This window comes from Camarhynchus parvulus, chromosome 3 (genome assembly GCF_901933205.1).
Source record: "Camarhynchus parvulus chromosome 3, STF_HiC, whole genome shotgun sequence".
In the NCBI taxonomy this organism is placed as follows: Eukaryota; Metazoa; Chordata; class Aves; order Passeriformes; family Thraupidae; genus Camarhynchus; species Camarhynchus parvulus.
The window spans coordinates 30,477,384-30,493,587 of NC_044573.1; the positions used below are offsets into that span (position 1 = coordinate 30,477,384).

A 16,204-nucleotide genomic window follows, 5' to 3' on the forward strand; every position below is an offset into this window, starting at 1 on the left:
CAGGCTGTCCATGCCAGGCAGAGGGCTGGGTGCCAGCCCGGCTCTGAAGCGGTGCCTTTGAGAGCTGCCCTTGCAGTGCCCAGGGGAGCAGCGGCCGGCTCCGTTGTCTCGGCTCCTGGGCTGCTCCGCAGAATAAGGCTCCTTTCATGCCTCAGCGTGCTGCCTGCTCGCCCCCCCTGCTTTCTACCTGTAACACTGGCGTCCCTGTTCCTTCCCAGCCTGGGCAGAGGGCAGGGGCTGCTGCACGGAGTCAGCTCTCAGGGCCTGGGAATTGCTAGCGCGGGCATAGAGAGCCATTGTCCCTCCATAGCCTCCTCTTCACGGTCGCTGTGGGAGAGCGGAGCTGATTCTCCGCCCATGGCAGCGCTGCAGGAGCTGGCGGGGTAACAGCAGGCGCAGTCGTGCTGAATGGAGCTTGCACAGTCCCTCTCAGTTGCAAATGTGGCAACAGACCCTGTCATTTATATCTGACTTCTGCAAAAGTGAACGGCATTTCTGCACCCCATCGTCAGCCACAGTTACTTAATACGGACAAACTCAGGAGCACTGAGCGCTGGTTTTGCATCCCACAGTATCTGAGCCTGCAATGGTGCCCCTGCAGCAGGAGAGATTGAGTGGAGGTGTCAGACTGTCTTTTCCAGGGGAGGGGGGAGACAGAGGAGTAGGAAACAGGCAAAGAAATCCACCCCTAGCTATATGCACCTCTCCCTGGTCTGGGAATTTCTATGTCTTCTAAGTCATAGAAGGGAGTTTTCTGGGTGAAACACAGCCCCAGCTTTGGTCGGGTTATTGAACTCCAAGGGCCTGGTCACAGTAGCTGAGGATGAGAAAAGTCCCTGAGGTCTTTCCCAAGAGGTTGATGGGAGTGCTTGCTCGTGAAATGGCAGGGGACTTTCTTGCCTTTAAAGTCCTTAAAGTTTGTAATTTTCTAAGTCGCTAAGTTTGTAAATTTCTGAGTTTCGTGTGGGAGTTACCAGAGGTCACAGTTATACAACATTGGGGCCAGGTACACCCCTAAATAGGGCCTAAGTTCCTCTGACTCGCTTGTTTCAGGTGGAGGACGAATTAACAACTCTGTCCCTTTCAGGCACAGGAGCTTTTCTGGTGTGTGTTTATGTAGCCAGCCCACAGCACTCTCACCTGGTCCCCAAGGAACTGGGAGGCTTTTTCAACTGAGGGAACTGGGGCAGGGATGTAGTGTGGACCCGGGAAATGTTGTACCCTGATGCAGGAATCTGCAGCTTGCTTTGTGAGGGGGATGCAGGTGGCCTTGTGTGTAGGAAGTTGTTGCCTGCTTGCTCATTCTTTTGAGTACCTGGTGCCCCTGAATATTGCAGGTTTGCCTCTGTGAGAGAGAGGACAGTGAAGGGAAGAACTCCTTCAACGCCTATTAAAACTGGTTTAAAGCTGGCTAGATCACTTCTTACAGCTACAGCTGAAGAATATCAGCTATACCTCATTGCATAGTCCTGGTAAAATCCCAACCAGACAGCTGGTAGGAAAGTTCCTTTCCAGCCTTGCTTTCTGGCTGTGTTTTGTCAAGTGGGTGAACCCTGGTAATTTCCTCTGAGCTGTGAGGAATGCCTTGGCACACTTCCAGGGCTGCATGGGGAGCTGGGGGAGGCTGGCAGCCCCAAACGCTGCCTCTCCATTGACCTGGCATAGCTGGAGGGGAAAGCTCTGAACTGTTTGCTTCCAGAGGAAGGTTGCTCATTGCCACAGGCTTGAAACATGAGCTTCTAGGTAGGACTAAATTCTTCTGTTCAGTGACCTTTTCCTTTTCCACCCAAAAGCTGTGCTAAAGTTTAACTTAGAAAGGTGAGGTGTGAGGTGCTCCTGACATTTGGAGTAAGAGTGTAGTCAAAACCAGATGGTTATAGCAGCGTTCTCTCTAATCCTGGGAATCCAGGGTTCTAAGTCCACATGTTCCAGAGCAACCACCTTTACCAGAAGCAAACATAGATGTCTGGCCTGTGCTTTTCAGCTCCAGAGGACTCTTCCTGCTCTTCCTGATCTTGCTGCCAGCATCACTGTTGTCGCTGCAGTGGGTCTGGGTGGCCGTATTACAGGTGATGAGGATCGGGCTGGATGGTGGGTGTTACAGGCATGTGGAGTGGAGCTGCCCGTGTACCAGTAGCCCACCACCTGCTTCTTTCTCTCTCTGCAGATTTTGCATTCCCCTCCTGCTGGCCTCCCTCCCTGCGATGGCTGCAGGTGAAGAGATCGCCCCTGCCCTGCAGGACTCGTGGGGAGACTTCTGGCTCTTCCGTTTCTTTGTTAATGCTGCCGGCTATGCCAGCATTGTGGTACCGGGCTTCCTCCTCATCCAGTACTTCAAGAGAAGGAACTATTTGGAGACAGGTAGGAGCGGGAGCTTCCCTTCTTCAACCTGCATTGTCAGGCTTGAGCCTCTCACAGAGCTGTGTCCCAGTGCTGTCCAGCTGCTATCCTGAAACAAATTTCTCTGAGGCCCCCATGCTAGCAGATCTGGAGGCTAGTGAGGAGGAAGGCTTCACCTCAAGCTGGTGCAGCATGTGATGCCCAGGCTTTGGTTAATTGTGTCTCCATCTTCTCTCTTATTCAGGCAGAGGCATTTGCTTCCCTGTCATCAAATCATGTGTGTTTGGCTCTGAGGTGAAGTCTGTACATCAGGACGATGGCTCCCTGCCGCCCCGAGCAGAGCCCACAGAGTCCTCCACAGCCCGACAGGTCTGCAGGCTGCTCGTCTGTGCTGTTGGTCTACAGGTAGGGGTCCTGTGCATGTGTGGCTGTTCCATTCTGGAAGGAGGAAGTGGCCAGCGGGTTAATGACTGTCAGTTATTTGGAGACCAAGCATGCAATGCTGTCCTTGATCAAGGCAGGGTTGGAGGCTGGGACAGGACACTCCACCTCCAAGAGCTGTGGAGGTCCATTTAGCTTTTGTCATTTGGGTTGGAGCATCCTGTCTGTCTGATCACAGTCGTCTAGAGCCTCTGAAAATTCTGTGATTCAGCAGGTTGTTAAGACTGCTTTTGTTCTGGCTCTGATGTCAGATCAGCACATAGTTTGAGCCCTCTTTTATCCCAGGCTTTCCTGTGGGTCACTGTCTGGGGCTGATGCATTCTGCCTTGATGGATTGAATTTGAGTACTGGAGAGAAAATACTTAATTCAGCTACAGATAAACAGGAATTTAAAATCTTAGATTCCCCAAGTCTCAGCCATAGCCTGAGCATCATTAGGAAGGGCAACTTTTTTGATCTATGAGGACCAGAAACAGCAGTGTGGGCACTGAGACAGAAAAACCCAGGTGTCCTGCAGCCAGGAAACAATTCACTCTCTGGCTTACTCCCCCAGCCTATTCAGACGTGCTGTGGGCCACCAAATTCTTCCATTTCTCTGTGTCTTACTTTCTTGGGAGGTGTGTGATGAGAGGAAGTCTGTTACTTCTGTGAGGGGCTTGGTGGTGTTGCACCAAAAGCAGTGGAGATGACAACCAGGACAGTGATCGTCCCTCATGGACAATTTTGTCTGCTGGTTTTGAAACTAGAATTGATTTGGATGTAAAAATCAGGCCTGGGGATCTGGAAGTGAAAACCAATGCAGAGGCCACTGGGAAAACTGCCAGGACCTGCTGCAGGGAGCTGGCACCAAAACGGCAGCTGTGTATCAGTAGTGTTTCCTGATTCAGTCAGTCTGGTTCCACAGGCTTAAAGCAGCTCAAAGCTAACTGCTTGCTCTCACCAGGATGTTTGCATTGTGGGCTTTTCTCCCCTGCCCACTGAGCAGGTGTGCTTTGGAACAGGATGTTCCTGGTTGTAACCACATGGATCAGTGGGTTCCCTCAGAAGGGTGGAGTGGGGGGTGGTCCCGTCTCCCAGTGTCTCAGGGAAGCATTGCCATGCAGAGGATGAGCAACACTGGGGATCTCAGGACTTCTGCTGGTCAGAGTGACCCCGAGATGCATTAGAAAGTCTTGTTTCCCAGCCCGGCAGTCGAAGAAGGTGTCAGAATTCTTCTGTTCTCATTCTCAAAGTTGTTTCTTGTTTATCTGTAAAATTCTTTCTCTGACCCGCCAAGGTCCGTTCAGCAGGTCAGACAGAGGCACACTGGCCGCCCTCAGGGTGGTGTTATCTTTTATATTAAAAAGTACATGTACATTATTTACCATAACTTCCCATTACCTATCACCTATGTTAGACAGTGAGTTTCTACCTTAAACCAATCCAAAAGTGCCAGCATCACAGCAGAAGATGGAGGACAAGAAGAAGAAGGAGAAAGACAGGACACGCCCAGATTTCTTCATCTTGCCTCCTGAACCCCCATTCTAAAAACCCCAAAAAATCTGTTTTTCACCCCATGACTAATTATTATTCTACTTAGACTTTCATGGCTTGCAGATCCTCATATAAGGTTGGTAATTTTTTCCATGGGTCATAAAGTCCCAGGCTCTGTGCCAAGGTCTCTGAGCCCCTTGGCAGGGGTTTGGGCAATCCAGGACAGCCAGAGGGATGTCCTGAATTCTGACATGGGGAAAGCAAGGATCTCCTGGGGTCTGTTCTTCCTGTTGTTGCCAGCAACTGCTGTTGTGGGTACTGACTCTGCCTGTGCTCCTGCTGCTTTGCAGGCTTCCTACCTCACATGGGGTGTCCTCCAGGAGCGTGTGATGACAAAAACGTATGGTACCACTGAAACAGACCCTGGAGAGAAGTTCAAGGACTCCCAGTTCCTCGTGTTTATGAACCGCATCCTGGCCTTCACAGTGGCTGGTATGTACTGCGCCCTGACCAAGCAGCCACGCCATGGGGCTCCTATGTACAAATACTCCTTTGCCTCCCTCTCCAACATCCTCAGCAGCTGGTGTCAGTATGAGGCACTCAAATACATCAGCTTCCCCACCCAAGTGCTGGCCAAGGCCTCCAAAGTGATCCCAGTGATGATGATGGGCAAACTGGTGTCACGCAAGAGCTATGAGTACTGGGAGTACCTGACTGCTGCCCTCATCTCCGTGGGGGTCAGTATGTTCCTGCTCTCCAGCGCTCCTAACAGGACGGTGTCCACTGTCACCACTTTCTCTGGCATAGTGCTCCTGGCTGGCTACATCATCTTCGACAGCTTCACCTCCAACTGGCAGGACGCTCTCTTCACCTACAAGATGTCTCCCGTGCAGATGATGTTTGGTGTCAACGTCTTCTCCTGCCTCTTCACCGTGGGCTCGCTCTTGGAGCAGGGTGCCTTGCTGGAGTCGCTGCGCTTCATGGCCCGCCACTCGGAGTTCACCGCCCACGCCGTGCTGCTCTCCGTGTGCTCTGCCTGCGGCCAGCTCTTCATCTTCTACACCATCAACCAGTTCGGGGCAGCTGTCTTCACCATCATCATGACACTCCGGCAGGCCTTTGCCATCCTCCTCTCCTGCCTCATCTACGGGCACACTGTCACTGTGGTGGGTGGGCTGGGCATAGCCGTTGTCTTCATGGCCCTCTTCCTGCGTGTCTATGCCCGCAGCCGCATGAAGAAGCGCAGCAAGAAGCTCCCGCCGGGCGAGACCCCTGTTCAAAAGGTCTAAGGAAGCTGAGGCCATGGCATTTAAGCCATGCCTGCTGTCCTGCCTCCACTTGAAGGCATTTGCTGGATTTCTCAGAACCCACTGAGAAGAAGAGTGGGGTATGGATAGGCAGGACCAGTGACTCAGTTTTCCACCTGCTTTTCCTGGGAAAGGGGCTGGAACAAGCCCAGGAAACGGGCTCTGCGCTGACGCAGCTCCAAACCTTTCCATTTGCCTTAATAGGTCGAAGACTTACAGCCAAGGCACAGGCCTGGGGACGCACCAGCATGGGGCTGCTGGTATTCCTGCCCCACCTCTGTCTTGTGGCTTCTCCCCAAAGTCACTGATGAACAAGGGAACTCTTCCATGGCGCTGTCTTGCCTCTGGCTAAAGCTCCTCCATTTCTGCTAGTACTACAGAGCTTGTCAGGAGGAAAGGGCAAGCAAAACACTAGGTTTCTTTTTGAAACACCTCTGAGGCAAGTCCCAAGCTGAGCCCATCGAAGGGTGGGGAGTGCTCTTCCTCCATTCCAGGAGGGGCTCTAGGTAGTACAGGCACAGCCAAGGGAAGGACTCTCTGCCTGTCCTACCCTAGGCCTGGGATCTGCTCTGGGAGGACACTGCAGTGAAAGTCAGTACTTCCCAGTTTGGCTTTATCAATTCTTTACCCCTGCTCCAGGACTTTTCTTTGCCCCCTCAGCCCAGGCTGATTTTTATGCAGTACCTGAGCTGAACAGTTCCCAAGGCTTGCCAAGTCCTTTGAGGTTGCTTTTTGGTTACATCTGCTGCTGTTACAGGTCAAAGGCTGCACTGCCCAGAAGCCCGAGCACTACTTTGGGGTCCCTCAGTGCCATGGTTTCTGGACTTTGCAATTGCCATTCAGACAAGCACAAACAAGCCCTTTTTTTCCTGCCACCTGGAGGCACTGGCCCTGGTTTTCCCAGGGGCTGGCCAGAGTCTGTGCCTGGAGGGTTGGGACACGGGGCAGAGCCCGCTTGCGGTGCCTTGTTCCTGCTCCACAGACAGCCGGGGATAGAGCAGTGAAAGCTGTTCTTCCCCACAAGCCTGGGTTTTATCTGTCAATCCTTTTCTTGTCAACACAACCTGACTGACAACCGGCAGGTTTTGGTACTTTTGCAAGGGAACTTTTTTCTCTTTTTATTTTATTAAATTAAAAATATGCTGCATATAGTGCCATGGGTGTAAATGTGGGGTTTTTGGTATTTTTGGTTGGGTGCGGTTTTTTTCCATATACTTGGAAAGAGGGAAGAGATTTCCAACTCTTCCTGTGTCCCTAGTCTCTCTGGGACAGCAGAGTTGTCTTTCCAAATACAGGTGCCTCTCTCTGTCTTTGCCAGGGCTGGTTGTACTCAAGGCTGCAAGGCCTGACAGGAAATCATTGCACACTCAACTGGGGAGCACAGCCGGGTTTGGAATGCTGCTTGTGTGGGGGGGCAGGTGAAGGAGCCATTAGCCTAAGCCTAGTTTGGCTGCTAGGTTCTCTGCATGGTGCATTTTAAGGAATTCCCAGTGGGTGTAGCTCCCCAGAGATGATAGAGAGGCTAGCTGAGCAGGTGCCAGCCAGGGCCAGCGGTGCTGCAGCACTTTGTGGGGTGTACTGCAGCAGCCAGAGCCAGGAGAGGCTTGTGGTGTGGAAGGTCCATCCTCCTTGTATGTGTGGGAGGCCTGGTGAGAAACAGTGTGGGCAAGGGTGAGCCTGGAGTCAGAGACAGGACTGGGGCCTAACGCAGCTAGGGAAAGGGGACACTCAGGTGAGGGTTACAAGAGAATCAGAGGAGGACACAAGGGACAGTGGTGACTTAGCTGAGCCTGGAGGGATACCAGAGCTGGTGCTGAGCACAGCCCAGGCTTCAGAGCAGTTGGCTCTCCAGCAGTTTTAGCAGTGCTCCTTTTCTAGCTCTGAGCTTTTTGGAGCCGCCTGTGCAACCTCACAGCTTTTCATCCAGCCCTGCAAATTCACTCAAATGTCTGCACCCACTATCTGCTGACTGAAAATGGAATGTGATTTCCTTTGATTAAAAACAAAACAACAAAAAACACATTGCCAGGTTAGGAATGGGATACAATGGGATAACCTTTCTAATTTAAATGTAGATTTAAACAAAACATTAGTGGGAAAAGAAAACCCAGGACATTTAATTAAAAAGTTAATTTTTACTGATTCACTATTTGGCAACACTTGCTATCGAGAGAGAAATCCTGGTTTTAAACAATTTGCTAGCTCAGCTCCACCACTGTCCTAGCAGGCTGCACCCACACAGCTGCCACACTGGCAGCACAGTCAGTGTCTGGGTGTGCAAGCAAGGGATTCCAGCAGGCTCTGCCTCCCTGCTGAAGATGGATACTGGCTAAAGCCCATTCTATTTTGTGCCTGTGGCAGCTGGCATGTGGGCAGCAAGAGAACTTAATGCAGCAAGAGAAGTTAAGTGTTACTGTTCTCTGACAAACCCCAAGGGCCATTGTGGCCAGGGGTGACAAACCTCACAGAGTGTGAGCTCAGTGCAAGGGGCAGCTCAGTCAGAGGTGATGTCCCAGGCTTCTCTTCTAGGACACAGCTGGAAAGAAGGCAGATACTGCCCGACACCCAATGGCTGCAGAAGGCCAGAAAGGGCAGGCTGGAGGTGGGAGGAAAGGAGTTGATTCTTTGGCCCAACAGCTGAAGAGAGGCAGCTTGACTACAGTCCTGAGCTGTCACTCCACACCCTGCTCCACGCTGCAATGGAACAGGCAGATGGCTCCTGCCACTGTCCTGCCCCAGAGGTGCTCAGATCAAACCAGCCAGCAGCAGCTCAGGCCCTGGCACAGCTCACCCAGCTGTCCCACACAGATTGGAAATTTGCTCCCAGGCTGGGCAGCATGCAGGTCTCCAGGTGGAGAACTACTGCTTATTGGAGATGATCCCACCTGCACAGCAGGTCATGTGTTCCTTCCACTCACTTTATCTCTTCCATGCCCTGGCAAGATGAAGATCTCCTAAAGCAGGGCTCAGCAAGCATTCAGGGCACAGACCTACACAGCACAGTCCAGTGCCCTCAGGAACAGGCTGAGACATTTTTCTCAGGAAAGCAGGCATGAAACACAAGGGACCCCACCATGTAAATCATCAATTCTTTTATTCCAGTAGAACAAAAATCCAGAAAAATAATCAAACAAAACCCAACCAAAATACATTATGCTATCCTGGGGCTTCAGGGAGGCAGCAGTTTGGAGGAAGGGCTCTCCCACCCCAATGGAATAAGGACAGTGTTTGATGCCTACTGATAATATGGGACACTCCATGAAGGGGAGAGAGGGAAGCCTAATGCCTCCTCACACCTCCACTCTCCATCAGCTGTTCTTACACAAGCAGAAAGACACAGAATAGACAGGCCTCAGGCTACCTGAATCACTACTAACAAACAGGGAATCATGCCCTCCTGCACCCTGCCAAAAACAACCCCAACCAAACAGAGCCAAAAGAACAGACACCACCAAGAAGTCAGTAGCAGCTGGTGGGAGCAGACCATCTTCTAAGCAAACATGATAGAGCAGGGGTCTGGCAGGCGAAGGAAGAGCCTTCCTCCTTTAGTCTACCTCTTCCATGCGGGATGTATCTTCATCTCCCTCCAGAGGGGGGATTTCCTCAGGGGCAGCTGCACTGGGCTCCTCTGCAGCCATCTCATCTTCATCTATGCCTGGGAGAGGGGAGGAAAGGAAGAGACAAGGCCTCCAAATGACACCTAATCCCACATGTACAGCCTCTCCTAGAGCAAACCTAGCTCCTGCCCCTAGCCTGAGAAATGGCCATTAGCATCCAATAGTTCACAGAATCATAGAGTATTCTGATTTGGAAGGGACCCACAAGGATCATTGAAGTCCTGCTCCTGGCTGTACACAGGGCAGCCCCAAGAATCACACCGTGTGCTTCAGAGTATTGTCCAAACACTTCTTGAATGCTGGCAGGCTTGGTGCTATGACTACTTCCCTGGGGAGTCTGTTCCTTGGCCAACCACTGTCTAGGCAAGAAACCTTTAATATCCCACCTAAAACGCTCCCAACAAAGCTTCATGATGTTCCCTCAGGTCCTGTTACTGGTCACCACAGAGAAGATACCAACGCAGGCCCCTCTGCTTCCCCTGGTGAGGAAGCTGTACACTGCAATGAGGTCACCCCTCGCTCTCCTCCAGGCTAAAAACTTGTAATTACAAGTCAACATTGTTAAAAGTTATTGTCAACTCCAGCACTAAACCTGAATCAGTAGCATCTTCCCAGTAACATCTACACTAGTACATGGATACTACCTATGCCATTAGAGTGCACTCCTTAGCCAGGTAAGATTAACTACAAAACACTTGTTACCCAGCACTACAAAACCTGGGGTTTAAACCAGGAGAATGTGGTTTAAGCCATGAGCGTTTCTCTAGAGCAAAATGCAGTAAATCCAGTCAAGTCACAACTAAAGCAGTTGCAAGACTCTAGAGCTCATCAGTTTCCAGCCCTGCAGATTGCTGTTTCAGAGTACTCTGATCAGAAAATGTACTACCATATAGTCCCCTTACCTGCAGCTTGACTAATATAATACCCTACTCCTACTGAGACTAGGCAGCACAGAGTTACCAAGTCAGTTGTGCCAAGCCACAGCACCTTCTGACTTACATTCTTAGCTGAATTTGGAGGAAAAGGCTGTGTGCAAGCACAAGCTGTTTCTCCAGATGGGTCACATAACCCATGACAGACTTTTCACATTTACTCTGAAGGAATAAAAAGCCTCAGCTTGTCATCTGAACATCCTGGTGGTGGCTCCTGGTGTTGTGGAGGACAGGGCAGTCCACCCAGAGTCCTGAGCCCTCCTTAAGTACCTTGTTCCAGGTTTACACTTTCTCCTGGCCACTTTATGTACAGAGCCACTTCAGCACATCATAGTAGCAGGGCTCCCTTAGTGGCCTCCCCCTGCCCCAAGACACCAGCCTGACCAGTTAACCTGCTTTCAGGCCTGCTGCAGGCTTGAGAAGTGGCATGGATACTCACCAAGCCCAAGTTTGATCATCCTGTAGATGCGGTTGGAGTGGGTCTGGGGATCTTCCAGAGAGAAACCAGAGGACAGCAGAGCAGTCTCAAAGAGTAGCACCACCAGATCTTTAACAGCTTTGTCATTCTTATCAGCATCAGCCTTCTGGCGAAGGGTTTCTACGATTGGGTGGTCAGGGTTGATCTCCAGGTGCTTCTTGGCCATCATATAGCCCATGGTAGAGTTGTCCCGCAAGGCCTGAGCCTTCATGATGCGCTCCATGTTGGCTGTCCAGCCATAGGTGCTGGTGACAATGCAGCAGGGGGACGAGACCAACCGGTTTGAGACTGTGACCTGCCAACATAGCCAAGGGTTAGCTGAGCAAGGCCCGCATAAGCCCTGGACTGGGCCCAGCCACAGCACACTACAGCCCAAGTCTTTGTCCCTGGTTCACCTGGGGACACCTCAAAGCAAGCAGAGATGCTCCAAGCAGCTCCAGGACTGCTGCAGACTAATTTGGACAGCTCAGCCAGCACTTAGAGCACCCACTGCATGTTTCCCACACTTACCCTCTCCCATCAATGCACGTATTTGGGTCAGTGCCCCTCGCCTGCAGCCTGGCTGCTTAGAGCAAGATGGTGCATGCTGGGACCTCCAGTCTCCTCTAGCGGCTCCTCTGCAGGAGATGAGAGGCATGCATTGAGCGGGGGCCCTCACCTGCAGCACAGAGGACCCAGCCCTCCTCCCTCCAGCGCAGGGCTAAGCTCCCTGCCCCTCTCACCTTCTCCACCTTCTTGTCCAAGATTTCCTTCATCAGTTTGCAGAGGTTCTCAAACTTGGCCTTGCTCTCCTCCATCTTTTTTTTCTCTTCCTCGTCCTCAGGCAGCTCCAGCCCCTCTTTGGTGACTGATACCAGGGTCTTGCCATCAAACTCCTTGAGCTGCTGCACGCAGTACTCATCGATGGGCTCTGTCATGTATACCACCTCAAAGCCACGCTTCCGCACACGCTCCACAAAGGCTGAGTTAGCAACTTGCTCCTTACTTTCCCCTGTGTTTGTGGAGGGTAGAAATGAAACATCAGCAAGAGGTAAGAGCTGGTTACAGCAGGACAAACACCACCAGTCATTTGGGACCCCTAAAATAAAACTGGCAGCAGCCAAGGTTCTAGGTATGGTGGCCTTTCCCCAGCCCCTAGGAATGAGCTGTAATTCAGCAGGGATGACCTGCTGAAGGCAGCAGGAAGTGTTTTAAATTAGGGTTTGTATGCAGGTTACCTGCCTCTGCCTTGCTAGTCTCAGAGGAGCTCTGGCTCACCTGTGATGTAATAGATACTCTTCTGGGTCTCCTTCATTCGGGACACGTACTCAGAAAGCGAAGTCATCTCCTCGCCTGACTGGGACGTGTGGTACCGCAGCAGCTCCGAAAGGCGCTTTCGGTTGGTGGAGTCCTCATGGATGCCCAGCTGGGAACAGAAGACATACATGTTGTCTCCAGGACAGGACTTGGATGCACTTGGCTGCCCCTGAGGCACAGCCATCTGCCCAGCTCCTGATCATCTGAGTGTTTGGCCTAGGGCAGCCAGAGGGACAGGCACCTACAAAGGCACTCCGAGGCATTCACAGGACCCACTCCCTTTATCCTAACATCCACACAGAGGAGACACAGCATAGGAACAAGATTGCTCCTCAGGCAGATGGGTCATGGGCCCTTCCCTCCTCCAGGGGTAGGGTGCCCAACTCACCTTCAGATTCTTGGAAAAAGCTTCGTAAAATTTCTTGTAGTTCTCTTTGTCTTCTGCCAGCTCAGAAAAGAGCTCCAAGCATTTCTTCACAATGTTTTTGCGGATCACTTTGAGGATCTTGCTCTGCTGGAGCATCTCACGAGAAATGTTCAGAGGGAGGTCCTCTGAGTCCACAACACCCCTGATGAAGTCTGCATAGAGGGAATGAAAAGAGGTGTCAGGTTAAGGATTCTGAACTTCAGCACAGCAAGAAAAGAGTTAAAACACTGACTGCTATGCACCCACACCAGCCAGCGCCTCATCCAGTGCCTCTGTACTGGAAGTGGTACCACAGGCTGTGGGGATCCCAGCTCTGCACTGGGAGGCTGAGGCAGGGGGGCTCTTACTTAGGTATTCAGGGATGAGCTCGTCACAGCTGTCCATGATGAAGACCCGCCTCACATACAGCTTAATGTTGTTCTTCTTCTTCTTGTTCTCAAAGAGGTCAAAAGGGGCACGGCGTGGGATGAAAAGCAGGGCCCTGAACTCCAGCTGCCCTTCCACAGAGAAGTGCTGTGGAACCAGGAAAAAAAACCAGCTGCTGGGGTGCTTCACTTCTCCTTTCTCCAGCTCCCACAGCAAGGAGGCTGAACTGCCACTCCTCAGCACTGGGGCTCGCTAGGGAGCACAGCAACATCTCTAGCATCCAAGCAGCCTGTATTTCCTCCTGCTCAGGCCCACTATCCCCTATGTGCCAAGGTCCTCTGGCATACAGCAGGCTTGGACAGAGAAGTCAGTGCTTCTCTGAGACCCCACATCCTCCTGTCTTGCTTATGGACTGGCACTGCCAATCCTTCCACCTGCATGGGAGTCACAGTGCAGGTTGCTCCATCACCAAGTAGCCTGAGAGTGCTCAGTCCCACAGAGGCACAACCATGTGGTGACTCTGGATAAGGGCAGGAAAGGGGCCTCTCCTTGGAAGGCAGGGTAGCCCAGCACCCACCTTGACAGCCAAGTGGTCCTCCCAGTCATTGGTGAGGCTCTTGTAGAACTCGCCATACTCCTCCTGGGTGATGTCATCAGGGTTGCGGGTCCAAATTGGTTTGGTCTTGTTCAGCTCCTCCTGGTCAATATATTTCTCCTTGATTTTCTTGGTCTTTTTCTTCTTGCCTTTGTCTCCCTCCTCCTCCTCATCAGAGCCTACATCCTCAATTTTGGGTTTCTCGTCATCTTTGGACACTGACTCTTCCTCCTTCTCATCTTTTTCCTCCTCTGCTTCATCATCACTGATCTCTTTCTCACGTTCTTTCTCCAGCTGTGGAGAAAGAAACAAGCAGTAGTCAGGTTTAGCCTGAAATTACCAAGAATCCTTTAGCTCTAAATGAGAAAAATGCTATCCTCCAAGGCCAAACAATGTATCATCTGGAATGAAAACTCTTGGAACCAGTCCTCAAAAGCCCCTTGTCATGCAACCAAAAGCTGTGTCTGAGAAAAGTGGCAGGAACCCTCCTTTTTCCACGACTGATTTAAGGTGATCTTCAGCTGCAGAGACCAAAGGTCTTTAGTGTGGCTGGATACCCACCTCCTTCACCTCCAGTAAGCCCCCAGCCTCAAACCACCTTTGGCCACAGAAGCTGAGAACATCACTGCTGAGTGCCCAGCAGCCAGGAACTACAGAAGGGGCCAAAAGGGATCATACACTGGGCCTTTTGTGTGCTCCTGTTTCAAACACCACCCACCCCTGCCTCCAGCTTTCCATCTGGTCCCCACAGCCCTTTCCTTACGTACATAGAGCGTGATGGGGTAGCCGATGAACTGGGAGTGCTTCTTCACCACCTCTTTCACACGACGCTCTTCCAAGTACTCAGTCTGGTCCTCCTTCAAGTACAGGATCACTTTGGTGCCACGTCCAATGGGCTCACCTGCAGTGTGGGGAGAGAAACATCAGCATTTCTGGGCAGAGAGCAAGCGTGACCAGCTCAAGCCTCAACATTATGTGATAGCCAGCATTAACCAGTGTGACTGACAGTGCAGCACGGCTCTAGGGAGCAGCAGCAAAAGGGGAGCTGCTGGCAGGAAAACGTGCTTGGCTTTCTGTACAGTACTCACCGTGGTCAGTTCGGACAGTGAACGAGCCCCCAGCTGATGACTCCCAGGCATACTGCTCATCATCATTGTGCTTGGTAATGACAACCACCTTCTCAGCCACCAGATAGGCGGAATAGAAACCCACACCGAACTGCCCGATCATGGAGATGTCTGCGCCAGCCTGTGAAAGCAGAGAGCAGCTGCTAAGACCAGGGTGGAGGTAGAAAATGTCTGTGACTGATTCACAGCAGCAAAGAACTGGGTCAAGCACACAGAGAAAAACATGCAAGTGCCAACAGGCAACCAGCTCTACCCTGAGCTCCTCCCTGGTGCTGGAAAGATAGGGGAAGCATACTTGAGTAGGCCAACATTTCCCATGGCAAACAAGGCAGCAGGGCCTTTTGATTGTTTATTTATTATTTGTACATTCAGTGCCAGCCTGTGACTCAGGGAACCCATGCAGCCAAATGCAACTCACCTGCAGGGCTTCCATGAAGGCTTTGGTCCCAGATTTGGCAATGGTGCCCAGGTTGTTGATGAGGTCTGCTTTTGTCATCCCAATGCCAGTGTCCACCAGGGTCAGCGTGCGGTCCCGGGGGTTGGGGATGATGTCAATTTTCAGGTCTTTCCCACTGTCCAGCCTGGAGGGGTCGGTCAGGCTCTCATAGCGAATCTTATCCAGGGCCTAGGGGAGAAAGGGATGTTCGACACGGCCTCCTCCGTCCCTCCCGTGCACAAGCCTTCCTGGAGAGCCAGGAATCGGCCTCTCCCCGGGCACCCCTGCAAGGACACCAGCCCGACCCCGACCCCGCGGCAGAGGAAGGAGCCCACTCCCGCCCGGGCTCACGTCGGAGGCGTTGGAGATGAGCTCCCGCAGGAAGATCTCCTTATTGGAATAGAAGGTGTTGATAATGAGCGACATGAGCTGGGCGATCTCCGCCTGGAACGCGAAGGTCTCCGCATCCTCCTCCTCGTGCTGCACTTTCTCGGGCATCTACAAGACAAACACATGCCTGTTTTCAGTGCATTTTCAGGGCATGAGAGCCAGAGAGAGGACGGTGGGGGCATCAGGCCCAGCCCCATTCCCCCGTCCGGTCCCTACCGTCTCACGCGTGAGGGACCGGCAAAAGAACTACCCCCCTCCACCGACCGGCTTTTATAGGCACGGAACGAAGGGGGCGCCTCACGGCACATTGTATCCTTCCGCCTTAAAGGGGTCTTAGTCAGCGAACCACAGATCGATGGTGTAGGGGAGGCACCGGCGTTGCCGTTTGGCGGTGGCCATGGCGAGGGCGGGCGTGCAAAGGATGCTCGGCTTCACGCTGCCGCTCTGCGGTCGCCAGCCGCGGCTCCCCGCCGCCCTTCGCCGCGCCGCTCGGAGGGCCGCAGGACCGGGACCTCCTAGCGCCATGGAGAGGGGCGGCAGGGAGCCCCAGTGAGGAACTCTTTTCCGCGCCCCGTCGCGGAGGAATACAGCTGCGGTCAGAAAACCTTTTCTAGAGTATTCCATAGAGGGTACGGCGGCGCCTCCTCGGCTCCATGGCTGGGGCAGCGAACTGGGAACCGCACTGCCCCAGCTTCAGCCTGCAGCTCCCCCCGAGGCCGGGAGCCGCGTAGTTCTGCCGGCCTGAGACTGCGTGGAACTTAAGCACAGTGGAAGAAGGGGCGGGGACAGAAGGTGGCAGGGTCGGAGTGTGTGGCAGGCCCATGTCACTCCTGCAAAACAGTGTTTGGAGACGTTGTCCTTACATTGTCCAAGGGAAATAATAATACAAATAATCTTAAGCCTTACCATTCCGGTATCTGCAGTAGTCTGTCCGCTTCTGAGCTTCTCAGGACAAGAGAGACAGGGACCCCGTGGAGGC

At 52.5% G+C, this 16,204-nt stretch overlaps 2 protein-coding genes across 2 annotated transcripts; one reads left to right on the plus strand and one right to left on the minus strand.

Moving 5' to 3' along the window:
• Positions 1 to 2,280: 2,280 nt before the first annotated feature.
• SLC35B2 (solute carrier family 35 member B2) lies at positions 2,281 to 6,723 on the plus strand. Its single transcript, XM_030944546.1, has 2 exons — positions 2,281 to 2,361; positions 4,605 to 6,723. The coding sequence occupies exons 1-2, from the start codon at positions 2,281 to 2,283 to the stop codon at positions 5,541 to 5,543; spliced, it is 1,020 nt and encodes a 339-aa protein (XP_030800406.1). The 3' UTR covers positions 5,544 to 6,723.
• A 1,923-nt stretch (positions 6,724 to 8,646) lies between these two features.
• HSP90AB1 (heat shock protein 90 alpha family class B member 1) lies at positions 8,647 to 15,465 on the minus strand. Its single transcript, XM_030945536.1, has 12 exons — positions 15,442 to 15,465; positions 15,187 to 15,333; positions 14,818 to 15,024; positions 14,361 to 14,520; positions 14,040 to 14,173; positions 13,255 to 13,566; positions 12,659 to 12,824; positions 12,273 to 12,463; positions 11,846 to 11,993; positions 11,311 to 11,579; positions 10,550 to 10,883; positions 8,647 to 9,216 (listed from the first exon to the last, which is right to left on the minus strand). Exons 2-12 carry the CDS (start codon positions 15,331 to 15,333, stop codon positions 9,107 to 9,109), a joined length of 2,178 nt encoding a protein of 725 aa, XP_030801396.1. The 5' UTR covers positions 15,442 to 15,465; the 3' UTR covers positions 8,647 to 9,106.
• Positions 15,466 to 16,204: the final 739 nt, after the last annotated feature.